The following is a 25869-nucleotide window of genomic DNA, read 5'->3' as shown; positions in this document are numbered from 1 at the left end:
ATATTACCAACATGGCTACCTAAGACTAAAAAAGGACAACACTAATAGACAGGCTCACATGGAAGGAGGGAATGTAACCTGTAATCCCTACACCAGAGGACTACAGGCAACGAAGAATGCTGACAGCAGGAGAAAACGGTTTTCCCAGGAGAGACCAATACCAAGTGATCAAACCTGAAATCACACACACACACACACACACACACACACACACACACGCACGCACGCACGCACACACACACGCACACACACACGCGCACACACACACACGCACACACACGCGCGCGCGCGCACACACACACACACGCACACACACGCACACACACGCACGCGCACACACACGTACGCACGCGCACACGCACACGCGCACACACACGCACACACGCACGCACGCACGCACACACGCACACACACACGCACACACACACGCACACACACACACGCACGCACACACGCACGCACGCACACACGCACGCACACACACGCGCACGCACACACACACACGTGCGCGCACACACACGCACGCACGCACACACACGCGCGCACACACACACACAACAGTAATATGAATTGAGGAGGTTGAATTTATATATTTAGGAATATATGTGTGTTTATATGTAAAACAGTTGGATAGAGGTCATGAATTTAAGAGACAGCTAAGGGGGTACTTGGGAAGTATTGGAGGGAGGAAAGAGAAGGAGAAAATGATGTAATTATATTTTAATGGCAAAAACAAGGCAGGCTACAACTCTCTATAGCTCTCTGTAATGAGGATGTGACACCCATTTCAGACAACTACGCAGGCATCAGACATACACAATGGCACACACACATACATGCAGGTAAAACCACTAGTATTGTCTAGAAAGTCTAATTTTACAGTTACTAAGACTGAAAAAACTATAGAGAAACAAAGGTCCAAAAATTAGAGTTACAAATATTTGAGGAAAGTAATTAAATAAACTGTCAAACTAAAAAACAGCTGAGACAGGAGGGCCACACAGAGAAAGGAAAAAAAGAGCACAAGTAAGTCACAGCAAGAAAACAACTACAATAACTTAAGAATAACATTTCAAACAACGGTCAAGAATATTAGGTTTGAGAAAAGAAAAATGACCAAGAATGCATCCTTATAAAACACTGGTTAAAGAAGTTAGCCAATGATTGATAAGGGAAGAAAAATAAGCTGATAATTTAGACCGGACATTGACAAACTGACAGACCAAACCCAGGACTGCCAAACTGGACTGGAAAACATCCTACCCACTCACTTCTACTCACACACAGTGGCAGAATTAAGCAGAAAGTACTTGAGGTAGAGGTGGATACTATGCAGTCTTTTGTATTAAAAGTTTATCCACCCCAATTTAGAGACCGTATGCTCCTAAAATACTATGCAGTCCTCAGTAGAAAAAAAAAAATTTACCAGCTGGGCATGGTGGTGAATGTTTTTAGTTCCAAACACTGAAGACAGAGGCAGATAGACCTCTGAGTGCAAGGCCAGCCTGCTCTACAGAGTAGTTCTAGGACAGCCAGGGCTACATAGAAAACCCCTGTCTCAAAAACCAAAAAAGAAAAGATTTACCTACCCCAAATTAAAGAACTCAAAGGAAAAAAAAGCAACATGTTTAAATATAAAGACTATCATTCACTGCATTGTATCTGCAATACAATATGCCTTATGTAAATACTTGCTGATATTATGTATGTTAAGGGTAGAAACATAATAATCAACCATTATACTCTGGCCAAGAGAGAGAAAAAGAAGAGCTATTGATCAACACTGTCACTTGCATTAAAACTTCTAATAAATGCAAATTTTTGTTAGTTATTTAAATAATTAGTAATACAAGCCAGACTGTGAACAGCATTTATAAGCACAGTAACATGTACTAACTGAGTGAATCTGATGCCAAAAGCAAACCACTAATTATTCCTAAGTATTCTGTCTTTCTTCTTTGTAGTGAGAATTTCCTGGGCATATGGCCAGTGAGCTAGGATCCCTGGCAACTAAATATACCCTGTGATTAAGTTATAGCCAGAAGGACGGGAAGTTTAAAGTGCAGTTTTCATAAGGAACCATCTTGTCTTTCATTTCCTCTTTCTTTGCTAGCAGAACCCTGAGTGCTATAGAGCCAGGCCCATCCAAGCATATAAGAAGAAAGGAATTGACAAACTTAAAAGACAGAGGAACAAGGCTCCTAGGTAACGTAAAGCAATGCTGCTAAACTTTGGATTGTCATAGAAGGAAGTCATCCTTTCTGAGCCACCATATTTGGATTCTCTGTCATGATCATTTTGATGGCACAGATGGCACTGGCACACTATAGCCTGACCTGGACTTAAGGGAGAAAAATACTAAAGAAGAAAAAAATACACCCAAGAGAATTATAATGATTAGATACTTGCAAACCAGACAAGTGAGAAGTACAAGTTAAAAGTATATTTTAAATATTGATAAAAGATTAAAAGAGAACACAACAGTCTTTAAATATTTTGAGGATATTTGTCCCCCAAAGAGTGCTGAAAAGCTCAGTCTTACTGTGGTGTTGCTAGCATATGGTGGAACTTAGTGGGAAATAATTAGGACACTGGGCATCACCTCAGTAAGAGAGCACCAGTCACAGAAGGTTGACACATAGAACACAAAACATTCCTAAGAAACTGAAAAATGAGCTGGTATCTCTCCTGAACCCATCTGCCACATGGTCACCGACTGTACTCTCCCAGAATGGAGCCAAATGTATGCCAGTGACAGGCCCTTGAATCCCCAGAACAATGAACTATAAATCCCTTATCTTTATAATGTACCTGGCCTTTACTAGTTTGTGACAGAAACAGAAAACAGACTAAGAATTTTAAAGAAGTAGATTTATATATCCTTGAACAAAGAATAAGAATTATAAAAAATTATATAAAATTATAAAAAACCCAAACCATTCATCATTTACTATAAATTTATATTATGCCAGGACTGTCCTCAACACAGAAACAGCAAACCAAACCTATTCCTGACTCCTTAAAGCTTATAGTCTAGTGGGGAAAGACATCTAAAACATTTCATTGTAAACTGTGAGGTCTTCAAAATAGAAAATGGGACTATGATACAGAGTATAAAAAATGTCCTTTAAAGCAACATTAAGCTAAAATCTGAGAACAAGTTTAAAGTGGGAGAAAAATCTAAGAACTATTATATTAGCACTAGCTCTGGGTTTGAGACCAGCCTGGTCTACAGAGTGAGTTCAAGGGCAGTCAGGGAAACACAGAGAAACCCTGTCTCAAATGAATGAATGAATAAATGAATGAGAGAGAGAAGAAGAGGAGGAGGAGGAAGAGGAGGGAAGGGAGGGAGGGATTGAGGGAGGGAAGGAAAGAAGGTAGGAAGGAAGGAAGGAAGGAAGGGAGGGAGGAAGGAAGGAAGGAAAAAGAAACGAAACCCATTTTGGTTTAAATAAAGAGGAAGCCTCCCAAGTCTTTCAGAGTGGTGGTCTTAATATATGTTCAGACTGGCCTCAAACTCTAGAGCTCAAGAGATCTTACCTCAACATTCCACGTGTCTTCACAGTAAGCCATATTTGTCTCTGTCAGTTTTTAAGGCAGGGTCTCATGTAACCCAAAATGTCCTGGAACTCATACTATGTAGTTGAAAATGACCTTGAACTTCTGGTCCTCCTGCCTCCACCTCCCTAGTACTGAGATTACAGGGTATACCACCATATCTGGTTTACATTGTGCTGGCATCCAACCCAGAGTACTTTTATTTGTTTAATGTTCAGAGAAACAGGGAAAAAAGACCAATTATTAGGATTCTATAAAAGTCCAAGTAGGTGCCTAGCAAATGCAAGGCCCTGGGTTCGGACCTCAACTCCGAAAAAAAGAAAAAAAAAAAAAAGTCCAAGTAGGAAATTGCTCAAAGGCAGTGAACTGATTTTAAAAGGGGTAGGAAGAAAATATATATATGGAAGGTATCAAGATGATTAAACTAGCAGGGCTTAGAGAAACACTGGATCTGACAGGAAACAAGAAAATGTATCAAGAATTACTACCAACTTGTATCCTTTACAATTAGAAAATATTATTCATTCTCTTTTCTGGAAGAGGAGTTTGGGTAGGAAGGTGGTATCTGTTTTGGACACCATGAATTTGAAGCATGGAACAGGAGTAAAGACCCCAAGGATGTTCAGTTCTAAATTCCCAGAATCTATTAATGTTACCTTATCAAAAAGAAGGACTGTGCAAGTATGAATAAATAAGGATACCAAGATGGATTGTACAATTAGACACCAAAGTAATTCCACACTTCTCTGTCTCTCTTCCACAGCTAAGCTACAAGTCTGAAAAGAGAGATGTAACATATTCTAAGTCCCTGGCAAAATGTAATGAATGGTTCTTAGCAATAGAAATTAAAAGCCCCAGAGTAAAAACACTGATAGTTAGAGCTTTACTCACAACACTGTGGATTCCTTATTGAGTCACAAACTGGTAAATCCCACCAATGTGACTACAGGGTTTTTGACCAGTTTTATGGTAACTCCTGTTTAAATATGAACAGAACCACCAGATTACTTTTGAAGAAAATCTATAACATAAATAAAACACTAAGACAAACAAAATTTGTAGAGACAAAACATAAAAGAAAATCTGATTAACTTAATTAAAATAATTTCACCCATGACAGAGTAACAAAATTATTTTAAAAGCAACAGCAAACAAGAATGAAACTTCCAATTCAACCCATTTTAGCTAAAATTCATCTACAGCAGAAAAAGGAAACAGCAGAACAAAAAGAAAAATAGGTAATTTAAAAAAAAAAAACGAAAAAAATCGAGGACCAACCTGAGCACAAGAGATTAAAAATAACCACAGCATATAATAAATAGACCTCTAAAAGGAAATTAAGGCCAAAAGGTTGTTCCAAGGGTAAAGGCATTTGTCACCAGGCCTAATGGGTTGAGTTCAATGCCCAGAACCCACTCAAGTAGAAGGAAAAAAAATTCTTTTAAGTTGTCCTTTGACCTACACATGTGCATGCTATGTATATGTGTATGCATATAACCACTGTAATAAAAATAAGATTAAAAATTTAAGTAAATTAGACCACCACCACTTGGGAGAACTGACATATAAAAAGATTTTTTGAAGAAAAAGGAGAAGAGGAAGAGGAATAATAAAAAATGAGAGAAGGAAATAGCAAAGAGTTAAAGCTAGAAATATAACTCAGTGGTAGAACACTTGTCTAACATGCCTAAGAGTCTGGATTCAATCCCCAGAAAAGAAGAAAAAGAAAAAGAAAAACAGAAGAGGAAGGAAGGAAGGGAGGGAAGGAGGGAAGGGAGAGGGAGAGAGAAAGACAAGAGGTAAATGAGTGGGAAGATAAGGAAGGGGAAAGAAGAGTAAGAAAAAAAGAAATAGAAAATGTACTCAAAGAATATATATTTCCATATAGAAAAGGCAGAGGGGAAATTTTCTTGAACAAAACACCAATGGCTTATGCTCTAAGATCAAGAATTGACAAATGGGACCTCATAAAACTGCAAAGCTTATGTAAGGCAAAGGACACTGTCATTAAGACAGCAACCAACAGATTGGGGAAAAAAATCTTTACCAATCTTACATCTGATAGAGGGCTAATATCCAAAATATACAAAAAGAAGGAAAAAAATCCCAAGAAGTTAGACTCCAGAGAGCCAAATAACCCTATTAAAAAATGGGGTACAGAGCTAAATAAAGAATCCTCAGTTGAGGCATATCAAATGGCTGAGAAGTATGTAAAGAAAAGTTCAGCAACCTTAGTCATCAGGAAAATGCAAATCAAAACAACCCTGAGATTCCACCTCGCACCAGTCAGAATGGCTAAGATCAAAAACCCAGGTGACAGCAGATGCTGGCGAGGATGTGGAGAAAGAGGAACACTCCTCCATTGTTGGTGGGATTGTAAGCTGGCACAACCAGCTTCTAATCAGTCTGGAGGTTCCTCAGAAAATTGGACATTGCACTACCTGAGGACCCAGCTATACCTCTCCTGGGCATATACCCAAAAGATGCTCCAACATACAACAAAGATACATGCTCCACTATGTTCATAGCAGCCTTATTTATAATAGCCAGAAGCTGGAAAGAACCCAGATGTCCTTCAACAGAGGAATGGATACAGAAAATGTGGTACATCTACACAATGGAATACTACTCAGCTATCAAAAACAATGACTTCATGAAATTCATAGGCAAATGGATGGAACTAGAAAATATCATCCTGAGTGAGGTAACCCAACCACAGAAAATCACACATGATATGCACTCACTGAGAAGTGGATATTAGCCCAAAAGCTCGAATTACCCAAGATACAAAATCCACAGACCACATGAAGCTCAAGAAGAAGGACAGCCAAAGTGCAGATGCTTCAGTCCTTAAAAGGGGGAACAAAAATATTCACAGGAGGAGATATGGAGACAAAGTTTGGAGCAGAGACTGAAGGAATGGTCATTCAGAGCCTGCCCTACCTGGGGATCCTCGACATTCCTCTACACTGGGGAGGTCTAGCCTTGGCAGGACCAAGGGCCTCTCCCATTGGTGCCATATATATATATATATGTGTGTGTATGTGTATATATATATATATATATACATACATACACACACACACACACACACACACACACACACACACACACACACAGCCACCAAACCTACACAATATTGATGAAGCTAAGAAGTGCATGCTGACTGGAACTGGACATAGCCATCTCCTGAGAGACACAGCCAGAGCATGTCAAATATAGAGGTGAATAACAGTAGCAAACCACTGAATTGAGAACGGGATCCCCTTTGGAGAAGTTAGAAAAGGATTGAAGGAGCTGAAGGGGCTTGCAACCCCATAAGAACGACAATACCAACCAACCAGAGCTCCCAGGGATTAAACCACTCCCCAAAGAGTACACATGACAGACCCATAGTTCCAGCTGCATATGTAGCAGAGGATGGCTTTGTTGGGCACCAATGGGAGAGATCCTTAGTCCTGCCAAGGCTAGACCCCCCAGTGTAGGGGAATGTCAAGGAAGGGGGGAGGGGAGTTGGGCAGAGGGAACACCCTTAAAAAGGGGGAGGGGATGGGATAGGGGGCTTATGTCCGGGAAAACTGTAAAAGGGAATAACATTTGAAATGTAAATAAAGAATATCCAATAAGAAAGAAAGAAAGAAAGAAAGAAAGAAAGAAAGAAAGAAAGAAAGAAAGAAAGGGCAGAGAGAACAGAGTTCAACTGCACTGATAAAGTTGCCTTTCCTGGGCTTCATGATATGAATCTAAATACTTATAACTTATACTTCTTTATACGCTTGATACATTCATAGTAACTTTTACTTTTTTTTTTTTTTTCTTTTTTCTTTTTTTCAGAGCTGGGGACCGAACCCAGGGCCTTGCGCTAGCTAGGCAAGCGCTCTACCGCTGAGCTAAATCCCCAACCCCCATAGTAATTTTTTAAAGAGACCTTATCTCAAAGCATATTATCCTTAATATTCTCTATTTTTATAATAAAGAAATATTGAAAATATCCAAAGATAGAGGGAGTGGTAGGGAGAAAGGCACACAAAAAGGGATCAGAAATGACAACATTGTGTTCCTCAACAGAAACTTTTAAGTTTAAAAAGACATTGGAACAATACCTTTACAGATTGAAGAAAATTACCTAATCTAGAACTGCGGACCTATCTGAACCACCAACCAAATGGAACCATAGAGCAAAGACTTCCTACATATGAGCCATGAATCCATTAAGCCATTAATAACAGTTGTGAATTTTTAGAAAAAAAAAGTAGAACTATCAGGATATATATATAGATAGACATTTACACCAATAATTATAACACAACAATATTATAAAATAGCAAATGCCTGAGAACAAGAGAATTGTAATTTCCAATACCCAATACCCTCAACACATAGGGTAACAATCAATGATCTAGTTTTGTTCATCAACATAATTCTCATACATCACTGTTGAACCAAAACTAGAATCCTAAAGAATAACACATGAGATAAAGTAGTTGTCTTAGTTTGGGTTTTATTGCTGTGACAAGAAACTATAACCAAGTTTCAGAGGTTCAATCCATTATTATCATGGCAGGAAGCATGGCAGTATACAAGCAGACATGGTGCTAGAAGAAGTCAAGAGTACTACATCCTGATCCAAAGGCAACCAGGAGAGACTCTCCTCTTCCTCTATAGGCAACCAGGAGGAAGGTCTCTTCCACACTGGGTGGAGCTTAAACATGAGGAGCCCTCAAAGCCACCTATATAAAGACACACTTCCTCCAACATGGCCACACCTGCTCCAACAAGGCCACACCTCCTTAATACTGCCACTTTCCATGGGCCAAGCATATTCAAACCATCACAGTAGAACATGTCATTTTATTTTCACGCTGTTGGTGAATGCTCTGTTTCTCTCTTGCCTAACATGACATGGGGCAAGAGACTCTAACCAGAATCTAGACCTCCAAGCATATTTCCTATTTAAATTAAGGTGATAATATCAAATGTAGGCCTTCTGTTTAAAGAAACAGGAATTACCAGAGGCTTCTTCCCCTGAATGGCTAAAGAAAACACAAAGTCCAGCTCCTAGAACCAGAGTGATAGTCATGAGGAACTAAACATGAGTCAGACAAAAGTCACTAGGGTAACTCAGGAGGGTAACTACCAGTATAAACATGTTTCTGAGGTGATAGACATTGGGCTATCTACAAGATTAAAAATAGACCATGAGGGTTTGGGGATTTAGCTCAGTGGTAGAGTGCTTGCCTAGCAAGCTCAAGACCCTGGGTTCGGTCCCCAGTTCCAAAAAAAAAAGAAAAAAGAAAAAAAATAGACCATGAAAAGTGCACTTTGAACACCTACATCCATCTTCCTCTCCTTCCACAGTACATCAGGGTTGCTAGCCTCTCTGGTACTAGAACCCAAACATAATTGGAGTCTCTCAAGATATACATCATAGTAAAGTATGTAATTGAAAAAATTATAAACAATAATTCAAGACAAAGATTTGTTTTAGAATAAAAAGAAAAACTTGTCTTTTAAAGGACATATACAAAGCAGCAATTCATGTATATAATCTCTCCCCTTTTATTTTTAAAATGGAGGAGGCAAAGGTTGGAGAAGTAAGGATGGCTTATTATTACTGAAAACCCTAAGCAAATGGGTAGCTTCTGTTTATGATTGTGGAAAAATCTTTGGAAATGAACAGTGATGATTATATAACATTATGAATGTAATTAATTCCACAGAAGCACAGTCTTTAATGGTCAAGATGGTAAGCTTATTTTATGTATATTTTAAAACAACAGGGGCTCATGATATGGTGAGCTAATCAGTGCTTGTCTAACATGCATGAAAGCCTATGCTCAACTCCCAGCACTGCATACACTAGGACTGGTGGCACTGCATATAGTACTAACATTCAAAAAGTAGACAGGAGGGTTATAAGTCCAACTACATAGCGAGTTAGAATCCAGTCCGGAAAGCATAAGACCCTGGCTGAGAGTCAGAATCTAGAACACAAATAGACAATGTAGTTAATGCAGTATCTTCTCTAAGAGACCAAGAAGGGATGAGGGATTGGAAAGATGACTTGGTCCATAAAGTTTTTGCTACACAAGTTTGAGTACCAGACTTTAGATCCCCACAACCCTATAAATTCAGTGCTGGGGAGGAGGAGACAACTGAATCCTTAGAGCTCACTGGCTGGCCAGTCTAGTTAAATTAGTGAGCTCCTAGGTTTAGTGAGAGATCTTGCCTCAAAAAGTAGATGAGGACTAACTGAGGAAGACATGATATTGACTTCTGCCTATACACACATGTATACACACACACACACACACACACAGGAGGAGGAGGGAGGAAGAAAAGGAGCTGGGGAGAGGAAGAGGGAAAACACTCTTATAGGCAAATAAGCTTACTTTTCCTAAGCAATGCTTCCAAGTTTTCATAAAACCTTATAAAGAAATAGTCCCAAATGGCTGGTTACCTCAAAGGGGATTTCTAAATAATTTTGTACTGTATAGATGTTAGACAAGATTATGTCTCAGTTTACGATGTTATGAAAATCTAAGACTATACTACATATCAAATGAAAAGAACTACAGTAGTAATAGATAGCATGCAATGTAAAACAATGCCTCTTACAATTTCCCTGATTACAGGAACTGAGTCATTTGGGGCATGTATCTTAGACTTAACTTCAGATTTAATGAACAGGAAGCTACAAAAAATCTGAGATAATGCCATGCATTTTCAATGAAAGCAATAAACAAGCTGAGTTCTATCATTTCCTAAAGTATATTACAGCACAGTGGGTGGAGGAAAAACATGTCAGCTGTATTACAAGGAGGTAAGCAAAGAGCAGAGGAGAACAAGTAAAACTGCCAGGAAAGCAGAAGACAATGGCGTCAGGGAAAACTTGCCTTAGTAATATTAGGAGAGAAAACAGTATGGAATTAATCACACTTAGCATGCACTCAAAGCCTGTTTCATCTGTAATAGTCTCCAAACATTAAGCAACAATCTCTCAATGTACACACTGCTCTATGTCAACACACATATGGTTCTTTAGGTTACGAACTCAACATTGCAGTTATCCTATATCATTTCTGAGAGTTAAGTACCACTGTGTATCCAATACACACAACTTCTTTTTTTTTTTTTTTTTTTTTTTTGGTTCTTTTTTTCGGAGCTGGGGACCGAACCCAGGGCCTTGCGCTTCCTAGGTAAGCGCTCTACCACTGAGCTAAAAGTCCCCAGCCCCAACACACAACTTCTAAAACCACCCGTTAATACTCAGAACAACACCACGCTTGAAATGTATCATCGTACTGGAAACCCTGCATATGAGGTATGGACTGTTCCACAGAACTTGTACTCCAGGAAAAAGCCTATTTAAGCTGATTGTTTAAAAAACAGAAAAGAAAAAGCAAGCCAGCAATCTTCCTAACCTTGTGACCTATGAGTAGAAAACATTCTTTAAAACATCTCGTGGAAAAGCACTGAGTGGGTCAAAGTGAGTTTATTACAAGCTGTACCAAGAACTACAGAAAACAATCAAACCTGCTATGTATGTTCGCTTATTTTCTAAAGGCAGCAACTTCAAATATTTATTTTTCTCTTTTACACAATGTACTAGTGCCTAGAGTTCCTCAAGGGTTTAGCTATTTCCCAATTATATACTATTCTACTAATTCCGCTCTTCATCACAACTATCAATATTACAAAAACATCAATATAGTAATGAAAGGTTGAAGAGCATTATCCTAACACATGACAGGAAATAATTTTTTTATTCTGTAAAACAAGACATTAAAGTTGGATAGTCCAATCCTACAGAATATTATTATATTCAGATATTTCTATTACAAAAGTAACAGTTACCACCCAAATAAAGTTTTGTATGTATGCTTTTACTCAGGCCAGATGGAAAACATGTCTCACTACAACTTTGAAAATATGCCCTTCAATGAAATTTCCAATCCTAAGAACAGAAATTCTTTGAGAAAAAAAAACAAAAACAAAAACAGAACTTAAAATATGAACATTTGCCCTGTGGCACATATACAACCGTCATTCTTCTTCGTGCATACCCTTCCATCTCAGTGATGCTTACAACAATTGCCATTTTAACATTACTATACTGATAGTTTGTTACTGTTTTCACATGGAAGTCATATATAATCTATAAACCTGTGACCTCCTAGTGTCATCAGCACTACCTAGGAATGTTAGAAATGCAGGCTATATGAGGAGAGAGAGAGAGCTCAGAGGTTAAGAGCACTGGCTGCTCCTTCAAAAGACCTAGGATCCATTCCCAGCACCCATAAAGCAGCACAAACCAACTATAGTTTCAGTTTCAGAGCATGTGACACCCTCTGATGGTCTCTGCAAACACCAGGCAAATGTATGGTGCACAGACACATGTTCAGGCCAAGTTCAATATGTATTAGGATATAATAAGATTATCGGTTGCATTATATGCACATAATAGTTTTCTAAGCCCCAAGCCCTAGAGTTTTGTACCATTCAGAGAAAGGAAAAACCAATTTCTTGTTAAGGATCTTCAATTAGTCTTGGGAAGGTGACAAAGTATTATGACCAAAATACTGTCACCTAGTAGGATACAAGGACTTAAAGATGACGTCCTTTTTCCTAAAGCCTGTAATCCATAAAAAGATTCGAGCTTTTATCAGTTCCTCTGTTACCATAGGGCTACAATAACATAGGGCACTAAAGATGGAGGATTTTACTGTAGAATGTAATAATTCAGCCTAAAATATTTCAAGAGCTGTCCCCGCCAGCGGGGACCCAGTTATTCAGGGTCCCGAAGAGGCTTTCTACCTGTGGGCCAAAATGGGGGTGAAGAAAAGAAGGAGACCAAGCAAAAGTTCTGTTGTCAAGGTCTCGTTTATTGGGATGAACGTTACAGCTTTTAAGGCTTTCAGGTAGGGGGAGTGACCTTTGTGAAACACAGAGGAGGGGGAGGTGCAGATATAGGTAGTGATAGCTGGAGGCAAAGAGGTCAGGCGGTAGAAGATGAGGTCAGGCGGTGGAGACACCGGGTGTTGATTCAGGAGGTAACAGGTATCTGCTAAGGGAGCTGAGGCATCCCTTGAATGTTATCTTCCTGTGCCGTAAATTCATGGGAGAGGCTTTCATTCAACAATCTTAAGACTTATGGCAGTCATCTTAGGGGTGAATATCTGTGGCCAAACAGCCCAAAGTCACCTAGCCACTTTGAGCCATGCAGTCAAAAAGCCGCTAGGCCCAAATCTAATACGGCTCCGTGCAAAGAGCTTTCAGATATCCAATACTATAGTTATAATTTATAACTAATTAAAAAGATCACAAATCATATTGATTCCCAAAATATATACAGATAAAAATTTTTAAGAAAAAAAAAGGCATTTCTATGTTGAACATAGAAATTTCTTCATTAACTGACATAGAGATTTAGACAAACATTCAAACTTTTTGGTCAAAAGTGGTAACTTAGCCAATGACCAATTAAAAATTAGAAATAAATATTCCTACAGAATTATAAAAACATCTTATTGTCTTAATACATGCATGGTCTTTTAGAAATTCAAATTCACAAAGCTGTCCTTTAGCAGTCAGTCCTAGGAGCTAAGTAAGCAAACAAGGATCTGCTTGATGTTCCAACCGACACAATGAACTGACCTCCTGAAAACATATTTAATGATTATAAAATGTTAAGGGGGGGGGGGGGGTTGGGGATTTAGCTCAGTGGTAGAGTGCCTGCCTAGCAAGCGCAAGGCCCTGGGTTTGGTCCCCAGCTCCAAAAAAAAGAAAAAGAAAAAAAAATGTTAAGGGGGTGTGGGGGCTGGAGAGATGGCTCAGTGGTTAAGAGCACTGACTGCTCTTCCAGAGGTCCTGAGTTCAATTCCCAGCAACCACATGGTGGCTCATAACCATCTGTAACAGGATCCCATGCCTTCTTCTGGTGTGTCTAAAGACAGTTACAGTGTACTCACATGCATTAAATAAGTAAAATCTTAAAAAAAAAAAAAAGGAAGAAAAGAAAAACAGCCTATACATGGATCCTAGCTTGACCTAATATAGTAACTAAAAAATATAAAAGTAATAGAAACTCTCACTTTTCTTACATGAAACAAGCCTACAGTTTACTTCATGAGTTGAAGTTCCCAAGGGAGAAAAAAAGAGGTATTTGAGGTTAGGTTAAAGATTCTAAAAGGCTAATTAACTGGTAAGAATTCTGTGATTGTGGCAATCTGGAATGCTGGAGTTCCCAAACCACCTTGGGATAGCTTTAGCCTACTTAATAACCATTTATAACCACCTGTTTAACCTGCTATCCTTACCACTCATCAGACACACCCTGCCTAGAATGTGCTTTCCATATTGGCAGCCCTCTCCTGCTAGAGGACAAATTCTAAAGCAGTGCTTACTGAATCATCATGTGCACATAATAATCATCCCAGGAACCTGCAGACGTCCAGATTCTGATTTGGAAGATCTCAGGAAAAGCAAGAACAAACATTTGTAGCACACACTGTGGTGCTACCAAAAACACTCAAGCATTTTGATAGCAAGGTTCTAAAGAAAAGCTACAATTTACAATACTTAAGATCAACTACCACCACCATCATCGCAGTGTTTTGCAAAGCACTGGTCTTTATGATGTTTCCAATTAAATTCCTAACTTGTAAGCCTAATACTTTTCCATCTTTATCTTACTTGATCCATCACTTGCTGTGTAATTTTTTACTTATTCACTTTGCATCCCATTGCTATACCCCCTCCTGGAACCCCACACATAGTCCCTCCCCCAACCCCTTCCTCTCCTCCTCTGAGAGGGTAGAGAACTCCCTTGGTATCCCCCAACCCTGGCACATCAAGTCCATGCAGGGCTAGAACTTCTTCTCCCACTGAGGCCAGACAAGACAGCTGAGTTAGGGGGAACAGATTCCACAGACAGGCTACAGCTTTAGGAATAGCCCCCACTCCAGTTGTTCAGAACCCATATGAAGACAGAGCTGCACATCCGCTACATAGTGCCGGGTGCCTAGGTCCAGCCCATGTATGTTCTTTGGTTGGTGGTTCAGTCTCTCAGAGTCCCCAAGGGTCCAGGTTAATTGTTGGTCTTCCTGTGGAGTTCCTATCCCCTTTGAGGCCCTCAATCCTTCCCCCAACTCTTCCATAAGACTCCCCAAGCTCTGTCCAATGTTTGGCTGTGGGTGTCTGCATCTGAGTCAGGTGCTGGGTAGAGCCTCTCAGAGGACAGCCATGCTGGGCTTCTGTCTGCAAGCATAATGTGTAATTTTTTTTTAAGATTTTTTGTGTGTTTGAATGTATCTGCACATGTGTGATATGCATGTCTGTATGTGCACAAAGGCTGTAGGAGGACATCAGATCGATAAGCTGGAGCTGCAAGTGTTTGCAAGACACCCCCCCCCCCCCCGCCGATAGTTAATGGGTGACAGGATCCAAACTTCAGGCCTCATGACTGCACAGCTGGCTATATTATATTTTTATCATCCCATTACTGTTAAAATCTAGGAAACACATCCTTGTCTGCCTTCCGTTTTGGGTATCTTCCCAAATTCTCACACTTACAAGCAGGTACACTACACCTCTTCTCGATTCTACAATATCTCTATTTTGCTTATGTGTTAATTAACCCAAAACCTGCATTTCCCAATCTTAGATCCATATATTCAGCTACTAAAAGATCTTTTCTAAAAATAAGCTTAAATATACACCTCCAATTCAAATCTCTAGCAGCCCGGGCCTGCTGGCTCCCCAAAAGAGCAGCTGTCCAGTACACAGTCCTGGTTCAATCTCTAGCACTGAAGACAGAGTGGGAGTTACAACTCCCCAGCTCCGAAAAAAAGGAAAAAAAAAAACAAAAAAACTGGACCTCTTTCACTAAACCCAGTTAGCCTACACCTAATTTCTCAAATCTCATTCTTTTCTCCAAAACTGTTATCAGTTTGGATATGGCACTTTTCTGATCTAGTTACTATAGTAACCTAATCAGTTTTCTTGTTTCCAAATTCATTTTCTCCCACATTTTTATTCTCTACCTTACCATTTCATCTTTAATTTACTGGTACTCCCCCTATGAAAAGCAACTAGTAATTCCCCATCACCCTTTAGAAAAAGTGTTTCAGCATATCATTTAGTTTTTCATACCCTTGACTAACCCTCAGCCTTATTCTCTCTCCCTCCTCTCACTCTAACCACTCTTAGCAACCAATGTACCGTTGCTTCACCACGCTATTCGCAGCTACCCGAATGTGACACATTCTCAAGACTGTATATTTTTCATAGGCTAAAATTACTTTTGTTTAACAATGACCAATACCAAGTGTGATGACTTGCTTATGCTTGGCCTAGGGAGTGGCACTATTATTAGAAGGTGTGGCCCTGTTGGAGTTAGGTGTGTCACTGTGGGCACAGGCTCTAAGACCCTCATCCTAGCTGGTTGGAAGCCAGTATTCTGCTAGCAGCCTTCAGATGAAGATGTAGAACTCTCAGCAGATCCTGCATCATGTCTGCCTGGACACTGCCATGTTCCCACCTTGATGATAATGGACCGAACCTCTGAACCTGTAAGCGAGCTCCAATTAAATGCTGTCCTTATAAGACTTGCTGCCTTGGTCATGGTGTCTGTTCACAGCAGTAAAACCCTAACTAAGACACCAAGTTAAGTACTGATCTGCTTTTAAGAGCCTCCTTAAGCATAACATGCTTTAAAATGCCTTCTAATCACCAAACCCTGATCCCTCAACAATAGGGTTTTTCCCTGTGCACACGTCTATTCTTCTTAAACTGCCACCTTACTCACCTCTCTACTAGGCTAAATTCATCAGTTAGTCCTTTTAAAAACTGAGTGTGCAGTACCTGGTAGGTGCTCAGTAGAAGCTGAAACCTGTCTTGAAATGCAGTCATGAACAATTATTATGGCTACATGTCAATCTATGAACAAAACAATTTTTTCAAAAGTGCCCAATATTTACTTGACTTTATAGCTTGACACAAGTTCCTAAGCCCACAGAACACAGATTTCCAAAATATCCCATGTGTTCACTTAATTCCCAGCATCTAAGCATATTTGTTTTAAAAACATAAAAAGTAAAACTTCTCCTACTTTACACTGAAATACAATTTTAGCTTCATAACCACAACTTTAGACAAACGGAAGCAGCAATCTCTTTCCCAGCGGTAACATTAAGTAGTCAGATGGCCTCGGCTTCTATCCTGACTCTTCTACTTACTGACTGTATGACTGGATAACAGAGACACATTGCTTACCTACCTCCTGGTTGTTCAAATACTCTTGATATGAACATTTCTACAAGCCATAAACAAATGTGAACGAACGTGTTTAGCTTCCATCTTCACATCCATCAAAGATTTTACAGATGCAAATGGCAAGGTTCATGGGTTAATCAAAGCTTGAGTTACTGGAGCACAGTCACAACAGACCCAGGCTTCAATCCTCTTACACCGCTAAAATAATAAGGTCTAACTCCATAATAATCTAACATATTCCTTAAGGCACTTATTTTATAAACCACAAAGTAAATCTCAAGGTAAGTTGTTGGTACAGTCATTTAAATATCAGCTCCATTTAAAAAATTAATTGGAAGACAAAAATCAGCAGGGAATACCATTTTGAGATGTCTAACTTGTCGGAGTATTGTCTGTTGACATACAAACTCAATCTATAGAAAAAGTCACCTTTACAAAACTTATCTCCCCCCCCAGATTTCTGGCTTATTTTTTAGATACACTTGCTGGTCTGTCAAATAGAAAATTTCATTTCTCTAATCTAAAAAAGTGATGGAACATGTAAATCCCACTCTCAGCGATACCTTCATTAACTATAGACTTAGAGTTGTTTTCTTGTCTCTTTTTTAGTATTTATCAAAGTAGGATTCTTTAACTTTCAAAGGGAAAAACTCCTTAAAAAAAGAAAAAGAAAGGACAATCTACTACAAATGTCAGTACTTTGGTACCTGATTGCAGTAACAAGGCCAAAATCCAAGACGAAGCCCTTTATTGCACATGGAGTTCCAACATCTTGGGCAGATTCATCTTGCGACCTCTCCAGATTAGCTGCTCCTGCTCTCTCTACTGCAGAGAGAACTTCAATTAGAGAAATTCTGAAGTCCATAAATCAAAATTGGATACTCCCCTCATTGGAGGCAAGGATGGTAAGAGTAACTAAAAAATCAAGTTAGAGGAGGGTTCAGGTGAGGCTAAGCAGCTTGAACCCTCTCTAATGGAAGCAGCTGAGAGTCGGAGTATGTAACTTCATTTACCTCAAAAATGTAAGGGAGAGAATGGCAGTAAGTCACTATAAAACCTGAAAAGGCACATTATATAAATCTTTAAAAAGTGAAATAGTCTCCACTAAATTTGAACTGCAATGTCTACAGCATAAACCTAGCACTGCCCATTCATATTCACAGTCTGAGGAAAGCAAAGGAAGAAACAAAAACAAAAACATTTAAAAACCTTCAGATTCCTCGTTGTTCTTTTTAATGCTCTACAATCATTCCACTGAAAAGAACAATTGGCTAAAAACTGGTTAGAAAGGAACGTTTCCCTGCTGACTTAAGCCTAACTGCCCAAGCAAGGCTTCAATCAGAAAACGTCTTGACCTACAACAGTGCACAAGCAAAAGGAGCAGAGGCAATGGCGGTCTCTCCAGTCACAAGCCACACCAATGGGATGTATTTCTGGGATAGACTGCCAACAAGTTACTGAAAGAACTTAAGCAAAGCCTGGTATGTAAATAAGCCAACACCCTTCCGTTTTCTATTTTAGTATCAGTCTTCACTAATGTTACCCTGAGGCTACTGTGTCTAAATCATATACTCTACACTATAGTACTACCCGAAATATAAAGCCTGAATTCATTTTCAAGCTTATTTCCATAAACTCATAATGATGTATAAAGCATGTCTTCAAGCAAGTACAAGTCCTACACCAAAGATCCCACCAGTTAGAAATTACAATTTAAAGAAAAGACTGTGTGAAGTACTTTTATTATGAGGAATTTTTATAGTGTGTGCAGGTGTGTTATACAACACAAAACTGTTGCGATACTGTATTTACTATCCAATTAACAATAATTTTACCTTACCTGAGTATGAAAATTTGAAATGGTGGTTGTTTCAATATCTTTCTTGCCCAAAATTTCCATTTTCACTGGAGTGTTGGGAAAATTAAAAGCAAAGTAGTCCAGGAAGTCTGGGAGATAAGCAGCCGCTCCATGCACTATTGCTAAAGCATAGTACGCAGCATTTTTCTCATTTTCACTGAATGTCAAAGCAAGAAACTCCTCAGAAAATCTCTCCATCTCCATTGGAGACAAAAATGAGAGTTCGTCCATGTATGCATGAAGGACAAGAGCACCACCATTGGACTGGTGTTCTTCATGAATAAAGTTGCTAAATTTAGTACCTGTTTTTAAGAAATTTCTGCGAATAGAATGTTCTTGGTGCGTTGTAAAAGGTGTCTGTACTCCCTGGGGCACCCGATATTCTTGCATGCCCAAATTTAATCTGCACAGCTGTTCATCCTTCAAATACCTGAAGGACTCCTTATTAACTCCTGAAGTGCTATTTAGCTGTCCTTGGGTGAGAATTTCTTTGCTGATGCGGGTCAGGCCAGCACAGACGGTTTGTACTTCCTTATTGTACATTTTAAGGCGTCTTCCTCTCATGTCTTCTCGGTGTTTCTTTTTCTTTTTCTTCTTTATTTTCTTCAAGACAAAATCATCAGCTCTCTGGGTTTTACCATTTTCATCTGCTGTTTCTGGCCACAATAATTAAAAATAAGTTAGTTGCTAGGACCAGTGTCAATATACATGTGTCTTAAGGTATTTGATCTAAAATTAAAAACCCTCTCCTTAATTTCTGAGAATGTTATTACATCTTTTATCATTAGAAATAAAAGACACAAAAATCTTAAAATATAGTAATATTCTGAGTTAAAGATTATACTATAAAGCAAAAAACAAAAAACCTGGTAATGAGCTATTGGTGGAACTACAGCTAAATAGTACATAACACTTACTTAATAAGTGCAAGGCCATGGACAACACACACACCAGTGACACACACACAAGCACAGAGGACACATTTCACATGACTTGTAATAAAGATAAAAGACGGAAATAGTGTGTGCTTCACCATATGAAGCATTTGTTTGGCTACTCAGATAAAATCTGAATTCAAGTTTGGTGTTTCACATTTTCCTGTCCGTCTATTAATTATTATAGTACATACAGTTGAGCCAAAGACAAATTAAGCCATAAAACAGTATTTTACCTATCAAATGGGCTTTAAAAGCGATGTTGTCTTGCAGTGGTAGGATAGGGAAAGAGGCAACTAAACTATAAGACACAGACTGATAGCCACTCCCACTTTCCCCGCAGCTCACTTTCCTTTCACCTGGCTACCTACTCTCCACAATTGTTCTTGTTCCTCCCAATCTTTTTTCCCTTTCTGTCTTGTTACATTTTTGTCACCCCTTTTTCCTGCTGTGTCTCTTAAACGTGGTCATTACTTTTCTTCAGGAAAGTCCAAGACCTTACAATAATATCCTTTTGGGCCTGGCGTGGTAGCACACAACTGTACTGTGTCTGGGAAACTAACAAAAGATGAAGAACTAGAAGTTAGTCGGGGCTCTAAGGCAAGACTGTCTCAAAAAAGGCCCTGAAATAGAAGCCTTTTTCTTCTTCTCATGGGAAAAAGTAAAAGAAAGGCAACACAAACAGCAAGATATCAAAAAGAAATCACAGAGCAAACCCCAGCAAATGGGGACAAGTTATTTGCTGAGGTAATTTACTCTGCACCAGGCTCTGCAAAAAGCACTCTCCATACAGCATTTCACCCGACATCCGATCTGAGGAAGGCACTCTCTACACTGTTTTATGGAGGAGCAAAGCAAAATATAGAGTGCCAATGATCACAGGCTGATAACTAGAAAATCTTTAGACCCCAAAATCTTAATCCTTATTTTAAAAAGAAACTGATAAATTTTTCACAAATGACAATTTGGTGATATGTACCACAAGCCTTGAATATACGTACAAACTCCAGATCCAGAAAAAACAATTCTAAGTCAACTTTTTTTTTTAGATAACTTTATCTAAGAAATAACTGGAAGAAAGATCTACAAAGATAGTCATGACAATATCTTTTAAAAGAAAGAAAAATCCTCTAAACTTTACAATATGGAAGTTAAATTCTGATAGCTACATACTACATGCATATATTACCAAGCCATTATAAATAACAGAGTAGAGAAACTGACATAAAAATCATGTTATAAAACGCTCATACTGTCACTCTCCTAGAAACCCTGCACCATAGCTTCCCCATCTAACAGAGTATGCAGTGAAAATAGCCTAATGCTGCACTTCCCACCATAGCACCTCCCATTCCCGAGTACATGCTTAACTTTCCACCCTTCTTCTAGACTGAAAGTAATATGAGGTCAAGAGTATATACTACCTTTTATTCCAGAGCACTTAACATAGGCTTATTCTGATACCTTTTTTGAATACCTTTTCTGAATTCGCTTGAATTCATTACAAACATACACACCATGTGCTAGGTGCACTCTGGACATTAGCTGCAGTGTTGACCACAGCACAGACACAATTTTGTCTCTCCTGTGTCATATAATCTAGCTGGAGAAGATCAAGCAGCCACAGTACTACCAGGCAGTAGATGGTGAACAAAGGCCATTCTGGATATTGGGGAATCTCTTTTGAGAGGTGAAATTTAGAATGATTCTAAATAATAAAAGACCTGGGTATTTGAAGAGCTAGGAGTGAATTTCTAAAGAGATTCACTTCAAAAGATCTAAAGTTGGGGACAATCTGCTTTAACTATGTATGGGCTGTATGCACAAATACAGAAAAATATCTGGAGGCATGTACGCTAAGGTATTACTGATAGTTATCAATGGTAGCAGGATTATAAATGTCTATTTCTTCTGCCTATATATACTTTCCAATTTTCTATAATAAACAAATTAAAGTTATAATTTCAAAACTGACTCAAGTTTTAAACAGTTCGCATGAATTGACAATTGCAGTATAGAAAGACATCTTTTATTTAGTAGTAGGGAAATAGACCTGTCCAAAAACACAGAAAATCTTTGAGATTAAATAACAATTATAGTCCTACCCTTCAAACTTAGCCTAGCATTTACTATACAGAATTTATCTACCAAGCAATACTATTTCCAACATAAGTAATTCAGTTAACATAGATACCTAGTTATAAAGAACTTATTTGGCGGGGTTGGGGATTTAGCTCAGTGGTAGAGCACTTGCCTAGCAAGCGCAAGGCCCTGGGTTCCGTCCCCAGCTCCAAGAAAAAAGGAAAAAAAAAAAAAAACAAAAAACAAACTTATTTGACATAACACAAAAATATGAATTAGTATAAAGATTTTATATAAAACCATTCCAAATGATCATATACTACAATTACAAAAATCTAAATAAAATATTTTAAAATGCAAGTCTTTAAAGCATCTGAGCAATATACAATGTGTTTAATACAACTTGCTTTAAAACAACAACCAGGCATGGACATCACCCTTGTGATCTCTATACTCAAGAGGTCCAAGCAGAGGAAGTCAGAATGAGAAATGGCATTTAAAAAAAAAAAAAAAAAAAGAATGGATGGGGACTTCATTTACAAGCATCATTTATAATGTAACTATATAACATATATAAAATCAGATTACTTATACTGGCAACTAAAAATATAGAACTATATCATAATTAAAACACTCAAGTCATTTATATTTACCAAATAAAACTAATCTAAATACTTTTCCTAATAAATCAGTAATTTAGGCAATTTTTCTAAGGAACAAACGTCATTCAATATAAAGGTTAAACAAACTCAAAAATATTTCTTATTACCCCCCTACTAAATCCTTTAGAAATTTCAAGGGGAAGGGGAGAATATCTCTAAAAATATGAAATTTTAAATTTCAGAAATCTTCAAAAGAGGTATGCAAAAAAAGAATTATAACCTAGATCTACCACTGAAATTAGCACTGAGAAGGAAGTGCCTTGACTGTTACTTTCTACATTACTATTTGCCTATCAGTGGCATTCTATATGGCCAAGTCTCTGTCAGTTTTAGCCCAAAACACTTATAGGAAAACTAAAATAGTGTAACAGTCTCAAAAAAAAAAAAAAAGGAAGGAAGGAAATGAAATGGACTTTAATTGTAATCTCACAAATTTTAATCTATCTACTAGCTAATCCTGTTTTTGAAATGTTAACTCTTTTTCTCAGGCTGGGATACCAAAAGCTTGCCTTTCTTTGTCTATAGATGAGACCATTCATCTCCTACTTGCTAATGAGTCTCTATGAACAAACAAATTGTGTTATTAAACTGCAGTGGTGGCAGCTAGCTGGTGGCCTAAGCATCCATCTGCTGTTGGTTATTACAAGTCAGCCACTGTTGCTCTATGAAAAAATGCCAATCACCTTGCTCTGAGTAAAAAACATTATTCAAAAGTTAATGTCTACAAAAGGGGGAGGGGCAATGAAATGCCTAAAGGCTTCATGATCTTTCCACTCCTGGTACAATAGTTTACTTTCCCCACAGAAAATGCATTCAGGAAGTCTCTTCTGAGTTTTTTCTCCATAATGTAAGAGTTAAAACTTACTATCCTCAGTTTCATGTTGGTCTTTATTAGTATTGTTTTTGTGCATATGTGCATGGGACATTGACCTTAGAAACAAACTGCTGACTCTCTTCAAAGGTCATCACAACTACACTTAGAATACATGGAAAAAGTCCTCGAATTAGCTATCATCTATTATCAACTAGCCTAATTTACTTCATATCACACTAGTCTTGTTTTCACTAAAGCAAAAAATAGCATGAGGAGTAGGATGTACCCCACTGGGAGAGTGCTTGTCTAGCATTCAAAGTTCTGGGTTCAGTTCTGGTACCATCATGTGCACATGCACATGTGTGCAAGCACACAAATATGCATGCATGCACTTGAACTATATCTTAGGAAATATGGTACCTTCAATTCCTAAACATGGTAGAAAAGCAAAAGCAAGCAATCATTCATACTTAAACAAGTACTAAAGCATCCTAAACTTTTTTCTTTCTGCTTTGGAGATAGGGCTTTGCTGGGTTTTTTTTTTTGTTTGTTTTTTTGTTTTTTTGGTTTTTTTTTTTTTCCGGAGCTGGGGACCGAACCCAGGGCCTTGCGCTTCCAAGGCAAGCGCTCTACCACTAAGCTAAATCCCCAACCCCCGGCTTTGCTGGTTTTTATACTGAAGATCCTCTTACCTCAGTCTCCCAAAAGTAATGGAGGAATAAATTATTTTTGCTTCTCCTGTGGGTAGTTAACAGTTTTATAAAAAACCTGATATAAATGGAAAACCAAAAAGGTGCTCCTTTTGAAGCCAAGTTTTTGGGAGTCACTATTTTTAACATTGTACACTCATACTCTCTATGTTTTAAAAAAAAAAAAGCGAGTTAGGTGGAAACCCTGTTCTACCTCTTCCTAAAACTGCACTTTTTTTTTCATTATAGGAGTTTTCCTGAAAAAGGTTCTATTTACCCTGAACTGGCCTTGAACCTATCAGGTGGCTCAGGCTGGCCTTGAATTTATGATCCTCTTGCCTTTGCTTGATGGATGCTACCCTTACAGAGTTACAGGGACACATTCAACCTTAAACATGTTGTGTTCTGTTTTGTTTGCGACACAAACTTCCCATATACCCCATAAACAATCTCCATGCCAAACTCACAGCACACAGTTGCTTCCACTGAACACACCACACGGACATGCCTTCATCACTTAGCAGTCGCAGTCTAAATTATGGTTCACTCTTGGTACTGTACATTCTTGTTTGAACAAATATAAGTGATATGGGCTCACCATTACAATATTATATAGGGAAGTTTAATGGCCCTAAATTCCTGTGATCTGACTATCTGAAGTGCTCCCCTTCCTAATTACTAGCAACCACTGACGTTTATTACTGTCTACATGGCTTTTTCTTTTTCAGTGTTACATAACTGGAATCTCACAGTATATAGCCCTCTTAGACTGTTTTTCTTATTGCACTACTAATGTACTTAAGGTTACTCTATTACTTTTCAGAACTCAGTAGTTTGTTTTTAGAGCTGTATAATATTCCATTGGGGATGCACCACAGTTTGTCCATTTATCTACTGAAGAACAACTAAGTTGTTTCCAATTTTTGGCAATTAAGAATAAGGCTGCTACAAATTTCTATGCAGATGTTTCCAAATCCTTTGGGTAAATAAAAAATAGTATGTAAACTGCCACATCACAGAATATGTTCAGCTTCTTAAACACTGCCAAATTGTCTTCTGAAGAAGCGTTACCATTTTGCACTGCCACAATAAATAAGGTAGCCTAGCCTTTTGCAAAACAGTACTTCCTTACCTCAGGGCTTCTGAGTGATAAGATGAGGGAAGGGAGACAAGAATATTTCCCTATAAAAATGTACAGAAGAAATGAAAAATGCATGTAAAGTATTTGGCATAATCCTAGAATATAACAATATTAATGAGCAGTCACGATGAGATAGTCATTTCAGTCTAACCTGTGAAACATAGTGGGGAGAGGGGCACTTTGTTTCTGTTTTGTGTTAGGGTATTGTGCTATACTTACCCAATGGTGGAAATCTACAGGCAGAATGTGCCATGTAGGAGTAGGCAGTAGCTCTATTGGTGAAGTACTTGTTATACAAAGTATGAGGACCTGAGTTAGTTCAGCCCCCAACCTAAAAAAAAAAGCCAACTGTAGTGGCAGTGCTTGGAATCCCAACAATGGGGAGAATCCCTGGAGCTCAATACAGAAACTGTCTCAAACACAAAGCAGAAGGTTCATGAAGAATGAATGACTCCAGAGATAGACCTCTGGCCTCCACAAGCATACCAACAAAAGCATGAAAACACACACACACACACACACACACACACACACACACACACACACACACACACAGTGCAAGCTGAAGCTAGGTATTTATGTTCCCCCTTAATCCAGAGTTCCAGAAGGAATGAAGATAGAATATGTGGGGTCAAAGCTAGCCTAAAGTATAGCACAATACCCTAACACAAAACAGAAACAAAGTGCCCCTCTCCCCACTATGTTTCACAGGTTAGACTGAAATGACTATCTCATCGTGACTGCTCATTAGTCTCTGGACAAACTCAGAAATTCCCTTAAGCCTTTATTTTCTTACCTTAAAATACTAACACCAGTGTTTATTGTAAGAGTTATTACTACGATTAAACAAAGGAA

The 25869-nt window shown here is 38.5% G+C and overlaps 1 protein-coding gene and 1 long non-coding RNA gene across 5 annotated transcripts in view; both read right to left on the bottom strand.

Annotated features, from left to right (window-relative positions):
- The window catches only part of Rsbn1 (round spermatid basic protein 1), a 53953-nt gene that overhangs the window by 20367 nt on the left and 7717 nt on the right, over window positions 1-25869 (bottom strand). For 3 of the 4 annotated variants that reach the window (NM_001191710.1, NM_001439507.1, XM_087624585.1), the window contains 1 exon segment: window positions 18674-19347. In NM_001191710.1, the coding sequence (NP_001178639.1) occupies window positions 18674-19347 (674 nt within the window). 4 annotated transcript variants of the gene reach the window in all.
- On the bottom strand, window positions 8240-12894 carry LOC148006736 (uncharacterized). The gene is made up of 2 exons (XR_015676706.1): window positions 10803-12894; window positions 8240-10678 (listed from the first exon to the last, which is right to left on the bottom strand). It is a non-coding gene; the product is annotated as an uncharacterized LOC148006736 (long non-coding RNA).

This window comes from Rattus norvegicus, chromosome 2 (genome assembly GCF_021556685.1).
Source record: "Rattus norvegicus strain SHRSP/BbbUtx chromosome 2, alternate assembly SHRSP_T2T, whole genome shotgun sequence".
In the NCBI taxonomy this organism is placed as follows: domain Eukaryota; kingdom Metazoa; phylum Chordata; class Mammalia; order Rodentia; family Muridae; genus Rattus; species Rattus norvegicus.
Note: the sequence above shows the minus strand (reverse complement) of the source record. Positions and strands in the feature narration are given on the sequence as shown.